Source organism: Entamoeba histolytica, genomic scaffold (assembly GCF_000208925.1).
Source record: "Entamoeba histolytica HM-1:IMSS scf_1104750518587 genomic scaffold, whole genome shotgun sequence".
In the NCBI taxonomy this organism is placed as follows: Eukaryota; Evosea; order Mastigamoebida; family Endamoebidae; genus Entamoeba; species Entamoeba histolytica.
This window is the reverse complement of record NW_001914860.1, coordinates 153,858-171,252: the sequence shown is the minus strand read 5'-3', so window position 1 is coordinate 171,252 and position 17,395 is coordinate 153,858. Positions and strand designations below refer to the sequence as shown.

The 17,395-nt window shown below is 24.7% G+C and overlaps 9 protein-coding genes across 9 annotated transcripts; 6 read left to right on the top strand and 3 right to left on the bottom strand.

Annotated features, from left to right (window-relative positions):
- Positions 1-490: 490 nt before the first annotated feature.
- EHI_151900 (uncharacterized protein) lies at positions 491-2,739 on the top strand (the record flags this gene model as incomplete). Its single annotated transcript, XM_001913319.1, has 3 exons — positions 491-2,003; positions 2,050-2,339; positions 2,386-2,739. The coding sequence occupies 3 exons, from the start codon at positions 491-493 to the stop codon at positions 2,737-2,739; spliced, it is 2,157 nt and encodes a 718-aa protein (XP_001913354.1).
- A 48-nt stretch (positions 2,740-2,787) lies between these two features.
- On the bottom strand, positions 2,788-3,261 carry EHI_151890 (EF-hand calcium-binding domain containing protein; the record flags this gene model as incomplete). Its single annotated transcript, XM_652298.1, has 1 exon — positions 2,788-3,261. The coding sequence occupies one exon, from the start codon at positions 3,259-3,261 to the stop codon at positions 2,788-2,790; it is 474 nt and encodes a 157-aa protein (XP_657390.1).
- Positions 3,262-3,402: 141 nt separating this feature from the next.
- Positions 3,403-4,269, top strand: EHI_151880 (uncharacterized protein; the record flags this gene model as incomplete). Its single annotated transcript, XM_652299.1, has 1 exon — positions 3,403-4,269. The coding sequence occupies one exon, from the start codon at positions 3,403-3,405 to the stop codon at positions 4,267-4,269; it is 867 nt and encodes a 288-aa protein (XP_657391.1).
- Positions 4,270-5,016: 747 nt separating this feature from the next.
- On the top strand, positions 5,017-6,477 carry EHI_151870 (glycosyltransferase, putative; the record flags this gene model as incomplete). The annotated part of the gene is made up of 1 exon (XM_652300.1): positions 5,017-6,477. One exon carries the CDS (start codon positions 5,017-5,019, stop codon positions 6,475-6,477), a length of 1,461 nt encoding a protein of 486 aa, XP_657392.1.
- Positions 6,478-6,556: 79 nt separating this feature from the next.
- Positions 6,557-7,264, top strand: EHI_151860 (uncharacterized protein; the record flags this gene model as incomplete). Its single annotated transcript, XM_652301.1, has 1 exon — positions 6,557-7,264. One exon carries the CDS (start codon positions 6,557-6,559, stop codon positions 7,262-7,264), a length of 708 nt encoding a protein of 235 aa, XP_657393.1.
- An 86-nt stretch (positions 7,265-7,350) lies between these two features.
- Positions 7,351-9,090, top strand: EHI_151850 (uncharacterized protein; the record flags this gene model as incomplete). The annotated part of the gene is made up of 1 exon (XM_652302.1): positions 7,351-9,090. One exon carries the CDS (start codon positions 7,351-7,353, stop codon positions 9,088-9,090), a length of 1,740 nt encoding a protein of 579 aa, XP_657394.1.
- Positions 9,091-9,190: 100 nt separating this feature from the next.
- EHI_151840 (uncharacterized protein) lies at positions 9,191-10,899 on the top strand (the record flags this gene model as incomplete). The annotated part of the gene is made up of 3 exons (XM_652303.1): positions 9,191-9,437; positions 9,520-9,873; positions 10,040-10,899. 3 exons carry the CDS (start codon positions 9,191-9,193, stop codon positions 10,897-10,899), a joined length of 1,461 nt encoding a protein of 486 aa, XP_657395.1.
- Positions 10,900-11,023: 124 nt separating this feature from the next.
- Positions 11,024-15,852, bottom strand: EHI_151830 (Rho guanine nucleotide exchange factor, putative; the record flags this gene model as incomplete). Its single annotated transcript, XM_652304.2, has 3 exons — positions 11,024-15,489; positions 15,556-15,769; positions 15,832-15,852. The coding sequence occupies 3 exons, from the start codon at positions 15,850-15,852 to the stop codon at positions 11,024-11,026; spliced, it is 4,701 nt and encodes a 1,566-aa protein (XP_657396.2).
- A 162-nt stretch (positions 15,853-16,014) lies between these two features.
- Positions 16,015-16,575, bottom strand: EHI_151820 (eukaryotic translation initiation factor 4E, putative; the record flags this gene model as incomplete). The annotated part of the gene is made up of 2 exons (XM_001913318.1): positions 16,015-16,209; positions 16,261-16,575. 2 exons carry the CDS (start codon positions 16,573-16,575, stop codon positions 16,015-16,017), a joined length of 510 nt encoding a protein of 169 aa, XP_001913353.1.
- Positions 16,576-17,395: the final 820 nt, after the last annotated feature.

The window sequence follows — 17,395 nt, the reverse complement described above, 5'->3', positions numbered from 1 at the left end:
TAATTTCTTCATAATAATATGACAAAAATGAAATATCACTAAAAATAAGTGTAAATAACATAAAGCATATATTAACTTATAACAACAAATAATTAGATAAATTGATATTATTAATCTTGTTTAATTCTTTCTATAACATTAAAGATTAATTTAATGGAAATAAGATAAAACAAAAAGATACTTTCATTGTTTTATTAATAATCAAAATAATTTAATTAAAAGAAATTAATTAATAACAATAAATTTATGTTGATAGAAAATATCAAACACCTAATAATAAAAAATTAAAGAATGACGTCATTTTATGGTGATATTATATAATTAAATATATAGAATAAAAATGATAGAAGATGGCGACACAATTTGTCTCCTTATCTCAAATAAATAATAGAATAAATTATATTAATACGTAACTAATAATTATTTTTGTATAATAAGTTCCTTTTTGAAAAGGAACTGAAAATGAGATATATTTTTCATTTAGTTAATTATGACTTGTAAGTTAGAACGTGTTTATTTAATGAATGTATCGCTTTATTTTACAACTTATTTTGATGTTTTATCTTTCGTTCAAGTTAATAAAAAATGTTTTTCAACTATTAATGACCTTAAAGTTAATCCATGGTTAACAACCCCATTTAGTATTATTAAATTTGTTTATCATTTCAACCCAGAAACAGTTAATTGTTGTTCTTTCCAATTAAATAAACCTAGAATCTTCGATACTTGCACATTCATACGAAATCCGAATTTTCTTTTAATTTCTGAAGAACAACAAAAAAAGTTAATACCATTGTTTCATAAAATTACTACGTTAACACTTTATAAAACAAAAGAAGAACAATCAATGTGCTATATTAAAAATGCTTCAAAATTTACTTCTCTTCAAAGTATATTTGGAGACATTGAATTAATTGTACAATTTATTGAAAATTCATTTAATGGTCAATTAATTAATTTACGTTGTTTAAATAAAATTCAAATAGAACCTCAATCAAACCAATATATTTTTCCTTATAAAACTCTTCCATTACTTAGAAAGTTAAGGAATATTATCGGTATCAACAATAGAATTAAAGTTATATTAATCTCTTTTTATAGTGTTTTTAATCGTCAAGATGTTAAAGAGTTTGAAAAGATTAATGTTCAATTGTTTTATAAAATGCTCACTCAGCACCAAATAGATCAAGTCAAATTAAATTATACTGCCCCTAGAAAAGTTCTGGCAATAGAAGGAACTTATAATTGTGACAAATTTAATAAAATAATTGATAAAAGACAACCCACTGTATGTGTTATATTAATGGAAAATAATCCTCTCCTTAAAGAAGAAATAGAACGTAGTAAAGGTTCACTGTTAATACCAGAAAATATTACAACTTCTTATTGGACAATTCCTAAGTGCATTAAAGAATTACAATTATTAAAAGTTAATCCTGTTGTTGTTCAAAATACAATGAATATTGTTCCACAATATCCAGCAGATTGTTTTTCTTTAAAAACAATAAAGTTAGAACGATGTAGAAATATTTTTCTTCAACAAAACTTACCAAATCTTAAAACATTAATAATGAGTGAATGTGATAATGTCACAGTTCAAACCATTGATGAGGTATATCATTTTGGGTTAACTAATATAAGGAAGTTAATGATATTAAGAAGTAACGATATTCATATACAGTGTAATTCAAATAAGTTTAAAGAACTAACTGTAGAAGGAGGTGATAGAATATATATTTATGGCACTGTAGATTCTGTTAGAGATTTTACATTCTTAAGGGTTGTTAAAATGGTTCTTCCATCTTGTAGTTTTTATAATAAATATGTAAATATTCAATATTGTTCTTCGATCAAATTCGTACATGGAATGAATATGAATAGTCCTATAGAATTTCTTGGGATAAATGTAGTTTTATTTAATAAATTAATTCAAAAAATATTAATATTACCTTTATCTCTTCCAAAAGAATTATTCAATGAAGATACATTTTCAAATTTCTTTTGTTTGTTTTATTTTATTATAGGTTGAGAATCTTTATTGACACGTAGATATGGCTCCATTTTTTTTAAACAGTGAACGAATAAAAAAACATGGCAATACATTATATATGAAAAAAAGAACATTTAGTGATATAGACTGTATTGATATTTTGATTTCAACTCAATTTTTGGCAGCAGGAAAATCAAATAAATTAGTTACTATATTGAATGAAAATGAATTTTATATTTTTGATGCTTCTATTAGATATTTTGAAGTAACTATAACAGGAAGTGCAGTAGTATCAGTTGGACTTATAGATGTAATTCGATTACATAATGAAGAATATACTTCATCAAATGTTTGTCTTAATTATTTAAAAATAATAATGTTATTAACGGTTAAAGAGATTAGTTGGGTTAGATGTTGGTAGTATTGGGTATTATTCTGAAAATGGGTGTTTATTTAATGAGTCTAAAATAACTAAATATAGTGAGCCATATGCAGTATATTCATCAAGTAATGATACTATTGGTTGTGGATATAACATTAAAACAAAAGAAATATTCTTTACAAAAAATAGAATTAAATTACCATCTATTCCATTTAAATGTCATTCTTTATCAGCAGTTATTTCTATAGACTTTATGAATAAAATGACAATTAATTATGGAAATACTCCATTTAAATTTAATATAAAAAAGGAATTAGAAAATAATGGATTAATCAATCAATTTAAAACTAATTGTCAAATTGTATAAAAATGACTTGGACTGTTATTTATTGTTGGTTTGTAATACTTCTTTTATTTATTGTCCATCCTTTGATTCCTTTACAAAGTGAGCTAAAAATTCTTTTAATGAAATAAAACCATCAAGGTCTTGATCAACTTGATCCATAAATCCTTCAATATCATCAGACTCTATTTGAAGTCCCATTTTCTTTAATAAACGTTCTAGTTCTGGAGCACCAATTTTGCCTTGATCTTTAATATCCAACAATCTAAATACTGCAGTAAAAACAGACTTAATGTCTTTACCAAACCCCCTATTTAAGATAGCAATTAAACGAGCAAACTGCCTAATATCTATTTCCCCGTCATCATTTAAATCAGCTAAATGGAATAAAAGAGCTTGACTTGGTTTGTCATCATCAGTAATATCATTTCTCCACATTTTAACACCATTAAAATATTCATCAACATTAACAGAACCATCTTTATCGAGATCAATTTCAGCAAAAAACTCTTCTATTGTTTTACCTTGTGGTTTGTCTTCTGGCATTATATTAAATGGGAATAAAAAAAATAAGTTTACAAAGGTAAAACCCTGAGAATTTTACATGAAATTTCAAATTTTTAATGAAAAAGTGAAAACTAAAACAGAAAAAAAAAACTAAAATAATGAAATTTAAATAACACAAATATGTCACACATAGATGAAGAACTCATGAGAATATTCGATTATAAAGTTAATGAACTTGAAGAAAGTAAGATAAAAGACATATTCTTATTGATGAAAAGAATGCTTATTAATTTAGATATGGATCAAATTGAATTTAAAAAAGAGTTACATAAAGAATTTAATGTACCATTAAATCGTATTGTTGATTTAGATGAGTATGACGATAAAAAAGAACAACAAACTGATATTGATTATTCAAAAGACAATGATACAAGTTTAGATCATTTTGTAGATCAACTTGGTTATCAACAAAATGAAAATCAAATGAATGATAATCAACAATGTCAAGAAGCTTTAGAAGAAGTACAAAAAGAAGAAAAAATTGTTTTTGAAAAATTACTTGCTTTTCAACAAGAAATGTTAAAGAAAGACCGAAGTAAAGAAGGGTTCGATATTAATGGAATGATAGAAAATGAAATGAATCAATTTGATAGTTTTATAGAACCACCTAATGAAGATGATTTAATAGGAAACAATTTGTTAGATGTTTTCCTTCAACAATTTGATGCTGTTCAAATAACTAAAGATAATAGTAAAATTAAACAACAACCATTTATTCCACAATTATCTTCAAGTGATGATTCATCTGATTTTATTGAAACTAATTCTAATGAAGAATCATTAATAAAAGAAGTTCCTATTGAAGCATCAAAATTTTCAATAACAAAAGAAAGAGATGCTTCTGAATTAATTAAAAGTTCTTTTCAATGTCAACAACTAAATTATCTATCTTTAAAAAGTATTAGTAAAAGTTTAATGGAAATTAAACGTTACAATGAAAATAGTTGGGCACCTATTCTATATATTATTGATGATGCTTTTGAATAAAATGAAAGATAAGAATAATTATATAAATGGTATGTAATGTTATTCTTCTGGATTATACTTTTAACTCATATTTATATAGATATAACTAGAACTTAATTTGTTTATTTTGTATAAAATAAATTGAATAAATACTGTAAGAAATTTTTCTGAGAAGGTTCTTTAAATAAAGGTTTTTTATTCTTTTCCTAGTTAATATATCTAAAAAATTATGTTATTTTGTAGATTAGAAAAGTTATTTATTTGATAATTTTTGATTGTAATTTTGTTAATTAAATTTTAAATTGTAATTAACATTCAATTGAATTATTTCTGTTTATTTCTTTTTTTTTTTTCATTTCTTTTGATTAAGTTTGTTTATTTTCAATTAGAATATTCTACAACTAACTTCTTAAGGAAAAAAGAAATTTACAGATAAATACTTGGGTTATTTTTTTCGTAAAGAAATTATAAATTCCAAAAAATATTAAATTAGTTTTTAATAAATCATTCTAAAAAAAAAACTTACCAATAATACCAATTTAACAAACTTATGATGTTTTATTTTTTATTGAAAATTATTATTTTTTATGCATTTTTAGAATATTATTTTTTCCTATTTCTTCAAATTATATTATTAAATTTTATTTGATATTATTCATTTGAAATTTTCAATAAAAGAATGGATAAAACAATAAACTCGGAGTTTTTAGAAATAGAATTTAACTCAAAAATTTCTATCTTTCTAGTTTATTCAAATTTATAAATATTATGCCTAAAGGGGCAAGTTGTATTATCACAATTATTATTGCCATACTCAGTTTTACATTAATCTGTATGACAATATTTTGTTTTAAAAGAACAAATAATGTAGATGTTGTTTTATCAAAAGAAAAAGTTAAACAAAAAGGGAAAAAAGGATTTTTAGAAAGGTATGCAGAAGATAATTTGTATCAATTTCTTAAAGAAAAATTAGAATCAAAAAACTTTTACAAACAAGTCTTTAGTAAAGATACACAACTTGTACCAGGTGATTTTTCAAACTATTCTTATAAGTTATTAGCTAGTCGTGATAATGTAAAAAGTATTTCTCAAGAAAAGTTAAAGGTAATTTTTGAATATAAAATGAAAATGATAGAAGAAGTACCTAAAATTAATGGAAAATATCCTTATGACTTTACAGCTCAAATGAATCTTGAAAACATAGGTGAAAAAATTGAATTTGATCCAATACCAATCAATGACTCCATTCCAGATTATTGTAATGGAAGAGTTGACGTTCTTTGGTTATATGTTAATGGAGATGAGCCAAACTGGAAAAGAGAATTTGGAAAATATGTTGCAGGTGATATACCTCAAATAAGGTATAGAGATTATGAAACAATAAAATATTCAATGAGAAGTGTCTTTGAAAATGTTCCATTTGAACTTCACTGGCATCTTGTTGTACAAGATGAATATCAAATTCCTTCATTTTTAAATAAAAGTAAATTAATTTACTATAATAATGAATCAACACCTAACAGTCTTCGTGTTATTTTTCATCGTGATTTCTTTCCTAAAGAAGCCTCTTTACCAACATTTAATTCAAATGCTATTGAAGCTGCATTAGGAAATATAAAAGGGATTAATGAATGTTTTATTTATTTAAATGATGATATGTTAATTAATTCACCTATTCATGCATCAAATATATTTGATAAGGATGGTAAAATAAGAGTATATCAAAAAACATGGGTTGCACCATTTCTATATAGAAATAAACGTAATCAATGGGATAGAACCATATCAAATTCAAATGAACAAATGAATAAATTTTTTAATGTAGATAAAAGAAGACACTATATTGCTCATCATTGTTATTTCTTTAGAAAGAGTAATTTAAAAAGAATTTATAATGACCTCCATCAACCATTATTAGAATCAATGAAAAAAAGAACTAGAAGTGATACAGATCTTGCACTTCCATTCCTTCAAGGAAATTATTTAATAGAACAAGGACTTGGAGTTCCTATGTTTGAAACAACCCCCATTTTAGCATATTATTCAATAGAAGAGAGTATATTAAAAATTCAAAATTTATTATTAGAAATTAGAATGAAGAAAACACCCTTCATTTGTGTAAATGATAATTTTAATAATAAAGATATGTACCTTGTTGATGAAGCTATTTCATTTTTCAAGGAAGAAATGGATACAATCTATCCAAATAAAACTCCATTTGAAATTTAAAATATCTTTAAATTATGCATTTATTGTTTCTTATTAATTTCATTTTTTATTTAATCTTAAAATTTGATAAATTTATTTAATGGAAACTGATTTAATAAATAACTTAAAACTTTCATCTTATGATGTTCTTGAAACAATTGATAAAAATAATGAACGAATAGAATGTCCTCAATGTCATAAACATATGAAGTATTATTGTTATAATTGTAGAAAACAATTATTACCAACACCTATAATTAAACTTCCTATCACTCTTGATATTGTAATGCATCCTAAAGAAAAACCAAGTAAATCTACTGCATTAGCCGCAACAATTTTAGCACCTGAAGATACACATTGGATTGTATTTCCAGATGTCCCAAAATATATTGAGAAAACAACATTACTTTTATTCCCATCACCAGACGCTCAACCTCTTGATAAAATAGAACATCTTGAACAATACAAAACTATCGTTTGTATTGAAAGTGTTTGGCAAAAAGCTAATCAAGTTGCAAATAGTCCTAATTTATGTAATTTAAAGAAAGTTATTATCCAATCAAAAGAAACAATATTTTGGAGATATCAACATTGTGGAAAAACTAATTTAGCTACTATTGAAGCTATTTATTATTTCTATAGAGAATGGTATGATGCAATGAAATGGGATTATTCAAATCAAGTTGATGATCTATTATATTTCTATTGCTATACATATCAGAAAATACAAGAACATTATAAAAAACATCCAGAACTTCAATTCATTCATATAGATGGTTATATTCATTATGATGAAAAAAAGAAATAACTAGATAGTATTTTTATCAATAACCAATTAATAATTTTAAGTTGTTTTTTTTTTCAAAAAAGAATTTGAAAAACACTAAAATATCAATGAGTGAAAGTAATGAAAGTGATAACACTACAACAGATAGTGACATAATAGAAAAAATGCAAAATGCATATGACTCTTTGTTTAAAATAAGAAAATATGAAAAATTTCTTGGAGTAAAAGAAGAAGAAGTAAGTGAAAATTGTCCAGATGTTTTTGAAATGAATATAGGAGATAATGAAATTAAACAAAGTGTTTCTAACCCTACATTTATGGAAGATATTTCTTCTATTAATAATAACGAACATAAACATTCTTCAGAAAATGAAGATAAAAATTTACAAAAAATATTTAATGAAATTCAACAAAAATTAAAAGAAGAAAAATTTGAAGAAGAAGAATTAAATCCATTAAAAGATATTAATAAAGAAAAAGAAAACATAATAAAACAATACAAAACAAGAAATAGTATTTCAACTATGATAACACCTAGAAAGAATAAATCAAAATTTAAAGATAAAATAATAGAAGAAGAAGAACTTAATCATCTTCCTCAAAAAACAACATTGACTGAACAATCTACTAATACAAAAACTAATGACTATGTTAAAACAAATGAACTACATCAATGTCAAACTAAAATAACTCCACTTAATTTAAATAAAAGTAATCAATTCAATGAATTAAGTGAAGGAAAAAAGAAACCAAAACTTCCTAAAACAGAACAAGATAAAGAAAAACATAGAAAAGTAACTCTCTTAAAAAAGCCAAGAACATTTGAAGATTTTCTTGTTGAACAATATAGAGAAACATCTATTAAACATACAAAACGAAGAACAAATAAGAGTCATGTGAAAAAAACAGTTAAAGAGCATGAAAGTGAAAGTAAGAAAGAAAAAGTATCATCAATTAGAAATAATGATATAATACAAAAATTTATGGAATTAGCAAAAGGACAGTCTATGAAACATGATAATGAATCAAAAGATAAACAAGTTACAAAGCATCATATTGTTCAAAGACTTAGAAAGAATCCAAGGAAAGTAGAATTTTTAATTGATGAATATATTCCTTATATGCATTTAAAAGAAAATACCAACACCCAACCTCCAAAGAAACCACAAAAATCAAGAATTTTTGAAAAAGAAGATAAAGAGAATATGCATAAAATAAGCAATTCTATTCATTCTCAAGTATTTTTATCGTCAAAAATTAATATAGAACAAAATAATCATAAAAAAGTTCACATTAATCCTATTGTTAAAAAAGAATGTAATGATATTTACGTTTATCTTAGTGGATTTGAAGATGAACAAAAAGAACATTATTTAGAGTCATTAGATGAGATTCCTCATCTCCATGTTACAGAAGTATATAAACGTGCAACACATATTGTATGCCATAATTTTGGTAGAACAATTAAAATGTTAAAAGGAATTTCTGATGGTAAATGGATTCTTAGTGAAGATTGGATTGATGCAATAATAAAGAGTAATAATATTGTAGAAGAAGAAGATTATGAATGTACAAAATATGTTGCTTGTAAACAACAACGATTAAACAATGTTCAACTTTTAACTGGGTTAAGAGTGTATTTAAGTTCTTTTCCTAAAAAAGAAGTTATAGGATTTAAAAAATTAGAATATATATTTTTATTAAGACAATGTGGTGCAAAGATTGTAAAAGATAAAAAAGAATCAGATATTAGTATTGGATTTGAAAAAGGAAGTATCCAATGTGATTGGTTATTTGATAGTATTTGTAATAATTGTCAATTAGAGACACAAGACTATATTATTTAAAAGAATAAAAAGTATTTTTATATATTATTTAGTTTGATTTAATTCTTTTTTGTTATTTTTTTATAAAAAAACTATAAAAAAACTATAATTTCAACCAGAAATGTCTTTTTCTTCTAACTCTGAGTCTTGGCATTCTTTCAGTAACTCTACACCTATCTCAGGAATTCAATCTAAAACCACTTCACCAAAAGGAAAAAGTATAAAACCTACTACATTATCTTCATTAACTAAAGAAAAATTTATATGCAAAGATATATATAAACATTGGGGATTAATTTGGTATACGTATCATAGAACATTGAAAATAAAAATGAAGGAAGCCTTCACTAATGTCTCTTGGAAATATAGTTTGTTTTGTTTTTATTATAAATAATTTATTTTTTAAAACTAATAATTTTAATGCCTATTTTGTGCCTATTAATGTTATAGATAGAACAACAACTATTTCATCTCAATACGTGTCTCGTATTGTATTAACAACTCAACCTGACCACTCAACAAAGAAAATTGATATTGGGTGGGAAAGTAAAACTCCTAATAGACATAGTGCAATGGAATTAATTAAATTTGGAATGAATCAATATTTCCGTTTGTTATCATTAAACAACTCAATTAGAAAATCTAAGTCAATGGCTAAAACAACCTATATTCCAACTCGATTTTTATTTTGTTATGGAACATGTCAATTTAATGGTACAGAAGTAGAAGATGTAGTTTTTTCAATACACTTTCCATTCTTTATTGAAAAAGTTGGAGGGTCAAGAGCTTCATTAATTTTAACTTGTTCATTAAATTTTCCAGTACTACCAAACTCCATTAACTAAAAATCATTTTTTCTTTGATACTCTTTATGATTCATTAAATCTAATTATTTATAAATTCTATGTGACTCATTTCAGTAAAGGAAATGCTTTAGATTTTATTATTAATGAAATAAATAATTTGATAGACTCTATAGAAAAAACATTAGTATCTTTAACATTCCCTAAACCAGAACTTCTTCCAATTGAAAATTATTTACCACAACAAACTATTTCAAAACAATTTAAAGATGATATTTCTTTTATTTCTTCAGCTATTTCTGCTCATCAACAAACTTATACAACAATATGTATAACTTCAAATAGTAAATGTGCAAGTGCATTTATGAATCTTTTCGAACCATTTAATACACCAATTCATATGGGACATTATTATCCAATGTTTTTTTATCCAGTTGTATTAGAAAAACCAATTCCATTATTTTCTATTGTTTTTACACCAGAAATACCTGTTGAAAGTTATATTAATTTTCCATTTCCTTTTTGTATAATAGATCCTTCTCGTCGCTCAGTTCAAATATGTTCTGCTTTATCTTTACCAACACATTTTCATAATCGTGCACATGAATTAATTCAGTGGATGATTCAAACCCAAAAATTAGATAAATTATCAGTAATTAAAATAAGAAAAGTTCAAACAAGTAATTATCAGTCAATAGTAAAGAATGCTAGATTATCAAATTATGTTATGAGCCATATTTCATCTTTCTTTTCTTTGTCGTTAAAACAAAGAAAAATGTTATTACTTAGATTTTCTGAAGAACTTGGAATGAGAGGAAATATATTCTTTAATTCAATAAAGTATGGAGACGTTCATCTTGATCGTAACTGTCAATGGATTCGTTTATTTGAAGAAATATATAGTTGTGATTTAGAAGGTCTAACATTAATATTAGCTTCTATGAAATTATATCAACCTATTCTCATTCCAAGAATATTATGGCTTCTTCAACAATATGAAGAAGCATTAAAAATAAATTTTATTTAATATACAGTTTATATGTATTACTCTTTAATTAAATAGATATACAAATGTACTGAATGAAATTAAATGGAATAGAATGAAACTTTTTTCAATTGAATCTATATTTTTAATACCACAAAAATACTTATTACTTTTTCTTTTTATCTTTTTCTTTCTCTTTCTTCTTTTTATCTCCATGTTTTTCAGTTAATTGTTCTTGTTGAAGACGTTGTAATTCTTTCATCCTATCATCTTCATTTCCTCTACGAGCTCTTCTAGGTGTAGAAGAAGGAGAGTCTCGAGAAGGAACTTTATTTTCTAGGTTATTGGTATTTGATTTAAAATCATCACAAGTATCAGTTGACCGAGTTCTACTAATAGAAATAACTGATGAACTTAATGTTTTTTTATGAAGTCCAATTTCAAAGTCTAGTCCAGCATTTCTTCTATTTCTTTTAGTTTGAGCAATATTTTTGAGTCTTTCAACTTGGTCAAAAATAATAGAATTCCAAGTATCAGATTCTAACAAAGTAGAACATGAAAATCTATATGGTATTTGAGATATCTTTAAATTTACAAGATTTTTACATACATTTTCATGTGAACAATATTCAACATATGTCTCTGTATTAAATATACATTCTTTTATTATTTCAAATTGCCAATTACTTAATTCTTCTACTTTTTTCATATTTCTTAATTTTGCAAATGCGTCAACAAAATCCTTAATTGGTTTATTATCAATACTAATTGGCATTGTTTCAACTAATCTATCATTAAACAAAAAACAATACATCCATTTTTGTGGTATTTCTGTAACTTTTTCTACAATAAATAACGGACCACAACAAAGAAATTTACGGGCTATAATAGTGTCATTACTAAATTGTCCTATAATTGTTTTTCTTATCATTAGATATTTTTCACTTTCTTCAATTCTTGTTTTCATTATATTTACACTGTCTGAACATTTTATTGAATCTAAATATGCTTTCTTTAATAATTCTAATTCAAAAAATCCTTTTCCTACATGAGTTAACATTGTTTTAATTAATGACTCATATTTTGGTGTTTGAACAAGTGGACGATTAAGATAAAACATAAATGGATGAATTTCAGTTTCTAATGTTTGTTGCATAAATGGTTCTTTAGCTTTATTTTGTGCTTTTATAATAGATGAGTCTTTACAAACTTCATCTAACACATTTTGATATGTATTAAAATTATTAACAAATGTTGCTTCCATTTTTAAAAATTGAATATTTTTAACAAATTCTGAACCAATACCAGGTATCCCTTGTTGTGTCTCTTTACTTTTAACAAAAGTATCTAAGAAATTCTGATGAATATTCATCATTACATCAATTTGTTGAATTAATTCATTTATTGTTGTGGCATGTTCTTTATTGACTAATTTTATTATTGGATTTAAATAAACTTCTTTTAGTGTTCTTAAATTCATAAGATGATCTCTTTCTCCATTTTCTAATTCTTGAATAATATTAAGATAACACCTTTCATCTTCTGGAGTCATTTCTCTTTCTTCAATCTTTTTAAAGAATGCTTCAATATTTATTTCAGGATGATCAAAATTATCTTGTAACCTTTTAGCTACAGCAACAATAGGTCCAGAACATGTGACTAATGACCCAACTTCTTTGGCTTTATACTTAATTGTTAATCTATTATATACATGAGAATAATTCTTCTCAGGAGTACTAACAGATTCAGAAATATTTTCATTTAATTGTATTTGTGCTTTCTTTTTCTTTTCTTCTCTACCTTTAATTGCTTCTATTTGATCATTTATAACTGATTTCCAAACTTCTTTTTGTTCATCTGTTGGTGCAGCATATTTGATTAAAGCAAATGGTGTTTTTTCATTTTCTTTTTGTGGACTTTCAAATGCAAGTAACATCATGACATGTTTTACCATAGAACTATCACCTTGTGGCATAACTTTAGATTGTGTTTGGAAATAATAAACTTTAGAGAGTATAAATTTAATATTATGTAATTCTTCAAAATTCTTTAATTCAGTCAATTCTTTAAATAACACTGGATCAAAAACTCCTTGTTCTTCTTTAATTTTAACACCATTAAAACGAACCACCTTAGTTTCTACAATAATGTCATTAAATAAAAATAAGTAAACAATATTACTTGGAAAATCGTTCATATTTTGAATAGCAAAAACTGGTCCACAACAAATAAATTTACGAGCTGATGAATTAGGAAGTTCTGGAAAATCACTAATAACTTGATGAATAAGAGACATCTTTTCATTTTCTTCTAATTGCATTCTAGTTTGATTAACACCTCTACCTGATTCTTTAGCATCTAAATACGCTTTTTTTAATTGTTCTAAATCTGGAAAATCTCTTCCAACATCTTTTAACATATCTCTAATAAGTAATTCATATCTAGGAATACGTTGAATAGGTGTAATGAGATAAAATGACATTAATTCAATTTTACAATTATTATGTGATTTACTATATTCTTGTTTTGCTTTATTTTGTGCTTTTACAACGTCTTTTTCTTTATTCATAATTTCAGTTAAACCTTCAAGATAACTGGAATATTTTGAAATATAAGTAGCAGCCATTTTTAAGAATTGAATATTCTTGACAAAGTTAGCTCCTAACATTGGTAATTCTCCTTCATTTGATGTCTTTTCTCCTTCTTCCATCATTTTTAAAAATTTTTTATGAACTCCAATAATAATTTCTATTTGAGAAATTATACCTTTAACAAAAGTAACACTTTCTGAATTAGTTGATTTAGTAATTGGAAATAAATAGACTTCTTTTAAAATTTCCAATCCTTTAATATGTATTTTTTCTGTTTCAGTCATTTCATGAATAACCCTTTTATAATGTTCGTTATTTTTTTCAGTCATTATCCTTTCATCTATAGATTTAAATAATTGTTCATCACTCCCGCTTTTATGTTGGTTTTCTAAATCAGATAATGTTTTACATATACTACTAATAACATTTCCTGATGTTATTAAATTACCTGGAGTATCAGAAATATACTGAATACTAAATTGCTGTGAATTTTTATTTTTTTCATTTGGTGATATTAATGGAACAACATTATTATTTACTTTTGTTGTTCCAATAATTGATGTTCCTGATGATGAATTAGTTGAAACTGATGATGTATCTGATATTTGTTTTGAAGATTCAGTATTCGATGCACTTGAGTCATTATTAATACAAGATGCTGTAGAAGAAGTTTGTCTCATATGTTCTACTCTAAACAATTCAGAAGTAACAATATCCCCTTTACTTTTTTGAGCCTTTTCTTTATTTTCTATTATTTCATCTATATATCTAAATTGGTCATAAATAATAGATTTCCATGCTTCTTTCTCTTCTTGTGTAAATGTAGAATATTTGGCTAATGTTGGAAAATCTTTTTCAACATTTCTAATAACTTTATATTCTCTTAATAAAATAGAAAATAAATTCTTTACTTCACTAGTGTCATTAATTGGTTTAAATGTACATGAACCTAACGTAAACGGTAATTCTCTAATTAATTCAAATTCATATGTTTCTAAGTCTTTAATATTTTTTATTTCTTTCAAATTATTAAATGCTTTCTTTAAACTCTCTCCATCTTCAATATTAACTGATTTTCCTGCAATTTTTAATGGTTTTGTTTCAAGAAGAACATCATTAAATAAAAAGACATAAACTAATTTAGATGGTGGTGTATTTACATTTTCAATAAAATACATTGGTCCACAACAAATAAATTTTCTAAAAACTTCATCTTTTATTTTTAATTCACCTTTAATTATATCCCTTACCATTGTGTATTTTTCATTTTCTTCTAATTGCATCTTAACTTGATTAACTCCTTTACCTGATTCTTTTGCTTGTAAATAAGCTTTTTTTAATTGTTCTAAATCTGGAAAATCTCTTCCAACATCTTTTAACATATCTCTAATAAGTAATTCATATCTAGGAATACGTTGAATAGGTGTAATGAGATAAAACGTTAATGGTTGAATTGATCCTATAGTGATATTTTCATCTTTATGTTCATTAACAAATTTTTCTTTTGCTTTCTTAACACTTTTTTCAATAGAAGAATCTTTTTGAGTAATTTCAGTTAATTTTTTCATATAATTATCATAATTACCAATATACTGAGATGCCATTTTTAAAAATTGTAAATTATTCACAAACTCTTTACCTAACATTGGTAATTCTCCTGGTTTTGTTTCTTTTAATCCTTTTTGAAACATTTCAAGGAAATTTTGATGTACTTGAATAATAATATCAACTTGTGTTAATACATCACGTATAAATATTTCATCACTTTTAGAAACACATTTACTTATTGGAATTAAATATACTTCTTTCATAATTTCTAATCCTCTAATGTGTGCTTTCTCGGTTTGATTATATTCATTAATAACTCGTTGATAATGGTCTTTATCTTTGTCAGTCATTTCTCTTTGACTAATACGTGCAAAAAACTCTTCATCTGTTTCTTTTTTATCAGAAGTAATAGATTCATTTTGAAACTTTTTTAAATGAGCTGCAATAACATTACCTGAAGTAATTAAATTACCTGGAGTTGGTGAAATAAATTCTGTAATATTAGTATTTATTAAAGTACTCCTCCTCTTTTTTTATCAGTGTAAAAATTAAAACAAACTAAAACTTTCTTGTGGTGCACTAGCTACTCGAGGTGAACGTGGGCTTTTTGGAGAAGTTGAACTTTCTTTTTTAAATGGTTGTGTACAAGTAATTGATGGAATAAAAATTTGTTTTTTGTCTTGACTATCAGTACTTGATTCTTGAAAAGAAGGTAATGATGATGAAAGTTGAATATTACCAAGTGGTTTAGAATATTTACGAGGTGGAACTGGCTAATAAAAAGTAAGTCAAACAGTTAAATAAGAAAATTAAGTATAATTTAAAATGAACAAACAGGTGGTGCAGAAGAATCCATTCGTTAATTAATATTAATGAATTTTTGCAGATGAATTTATTAGATTGAAATTTATTTCTTATTTTTTTTTTTAATACAAATATTTTTTTAGTAGAAAAATTTTTATTTTATGTGTCTTAATCATTAAAAACTTAATTATTTCAAAACTAAACATTCTCTTTTTTAATTCTTTATTGATATTCGAGTTGTGTGTTCCACCATATTAGGAATTAAATTAATATCTCTAACTACATCACTTAACATTGTTTCATTTGAACCAGAATACCATATTGATATTTTTAAACTACTTCCAACACTATATGATATACCAACTAATGAAGTATAATAACTGATTGTAGAACCAACACACAATAATACCTAATAAACATTAACAATTGATAACTTGAATTTTTTATTAACTAAACAAACTATTTGTTGATAAATTAAATCCCATTCACTTTTCACTTTCTCACTAAATGAAAGAATAATTTTTTGACCATTATTTGGACTATTTCCACTCTTTAATAAATAAACGTCAACTCCTTTTGGCATAACTTGTAATGAACTCATTGAAGAATATACACTCCAAAATTCTTCAACAGTTTGAAATATAGCAATAGACCTTGCATTCAGTTCAGAAGATGAAAAGGATTCACTCATCTCATCAACCCACAATTCCCAACAATCAGAAAGTTGATGTTTTTCTTCGTTATAATTTCTTATCTTCCACACTTCTTCCGTCATTTTGTATGATTTTTTTCTTGTTTTTTTTTCTTGTTTTTCATATTTTGTTTATTTAATTTAATATTCTCTTTCTCATTTCTTTGACTTTCTACTAACATTTACTATCTCTGAACAATTGCATTAGTCGAAAATAATCTAATGAACGACATTTACTGTCATATTCATTAATTCAATATGTCACTGTACTATAATTATTATTAAACTTGTCACCACTCTTTGTATTATTTGAGTATTTTGTTGTGAACTTATATCATCAAAATACAAGTTATTATAATTCGTACATATTGTCTATCATTTGTGTTGTATTGTTCTTAGTTTTATTCTTATTTCTATTAACATTTTCTATTTCTTTCAATTTTATGGTTAATTTATGAAAAGTTCAAACGTTACTTATCACAACTGGTTTGTTTTCTAATGTCTCTTCTTTACATTTATTAATTTCTCTTCTAATGTTCTGTATTATTAATAATATATTCTTATTTATCTTGTATATCATTTCTACACTACAAAAATGCCACAAAATTCTTATAAAAAGTACTTTTCACCTTCCAATAGGCTTAGAAAATATTACTAACGGTAAAAGCAATTATCATGGCAGCATTTACCTTAATGAAGACAGTTTGTTTAATTAATATTATTATGAGAATAACAAAGACAATGGAAAAGGATATAAAGAGTAAAAGGTGTTATAAAAGAAGACAAAGAAAGACAAAAGAAAAGAAATAAAGAACAAAAACAGAGTAGAAGAATACACAAAGTGAAGTGAAAAAATTGAAAGAATAGTAAAAGAGAAAATATATAAGAAGAAGAACAAAAAGAA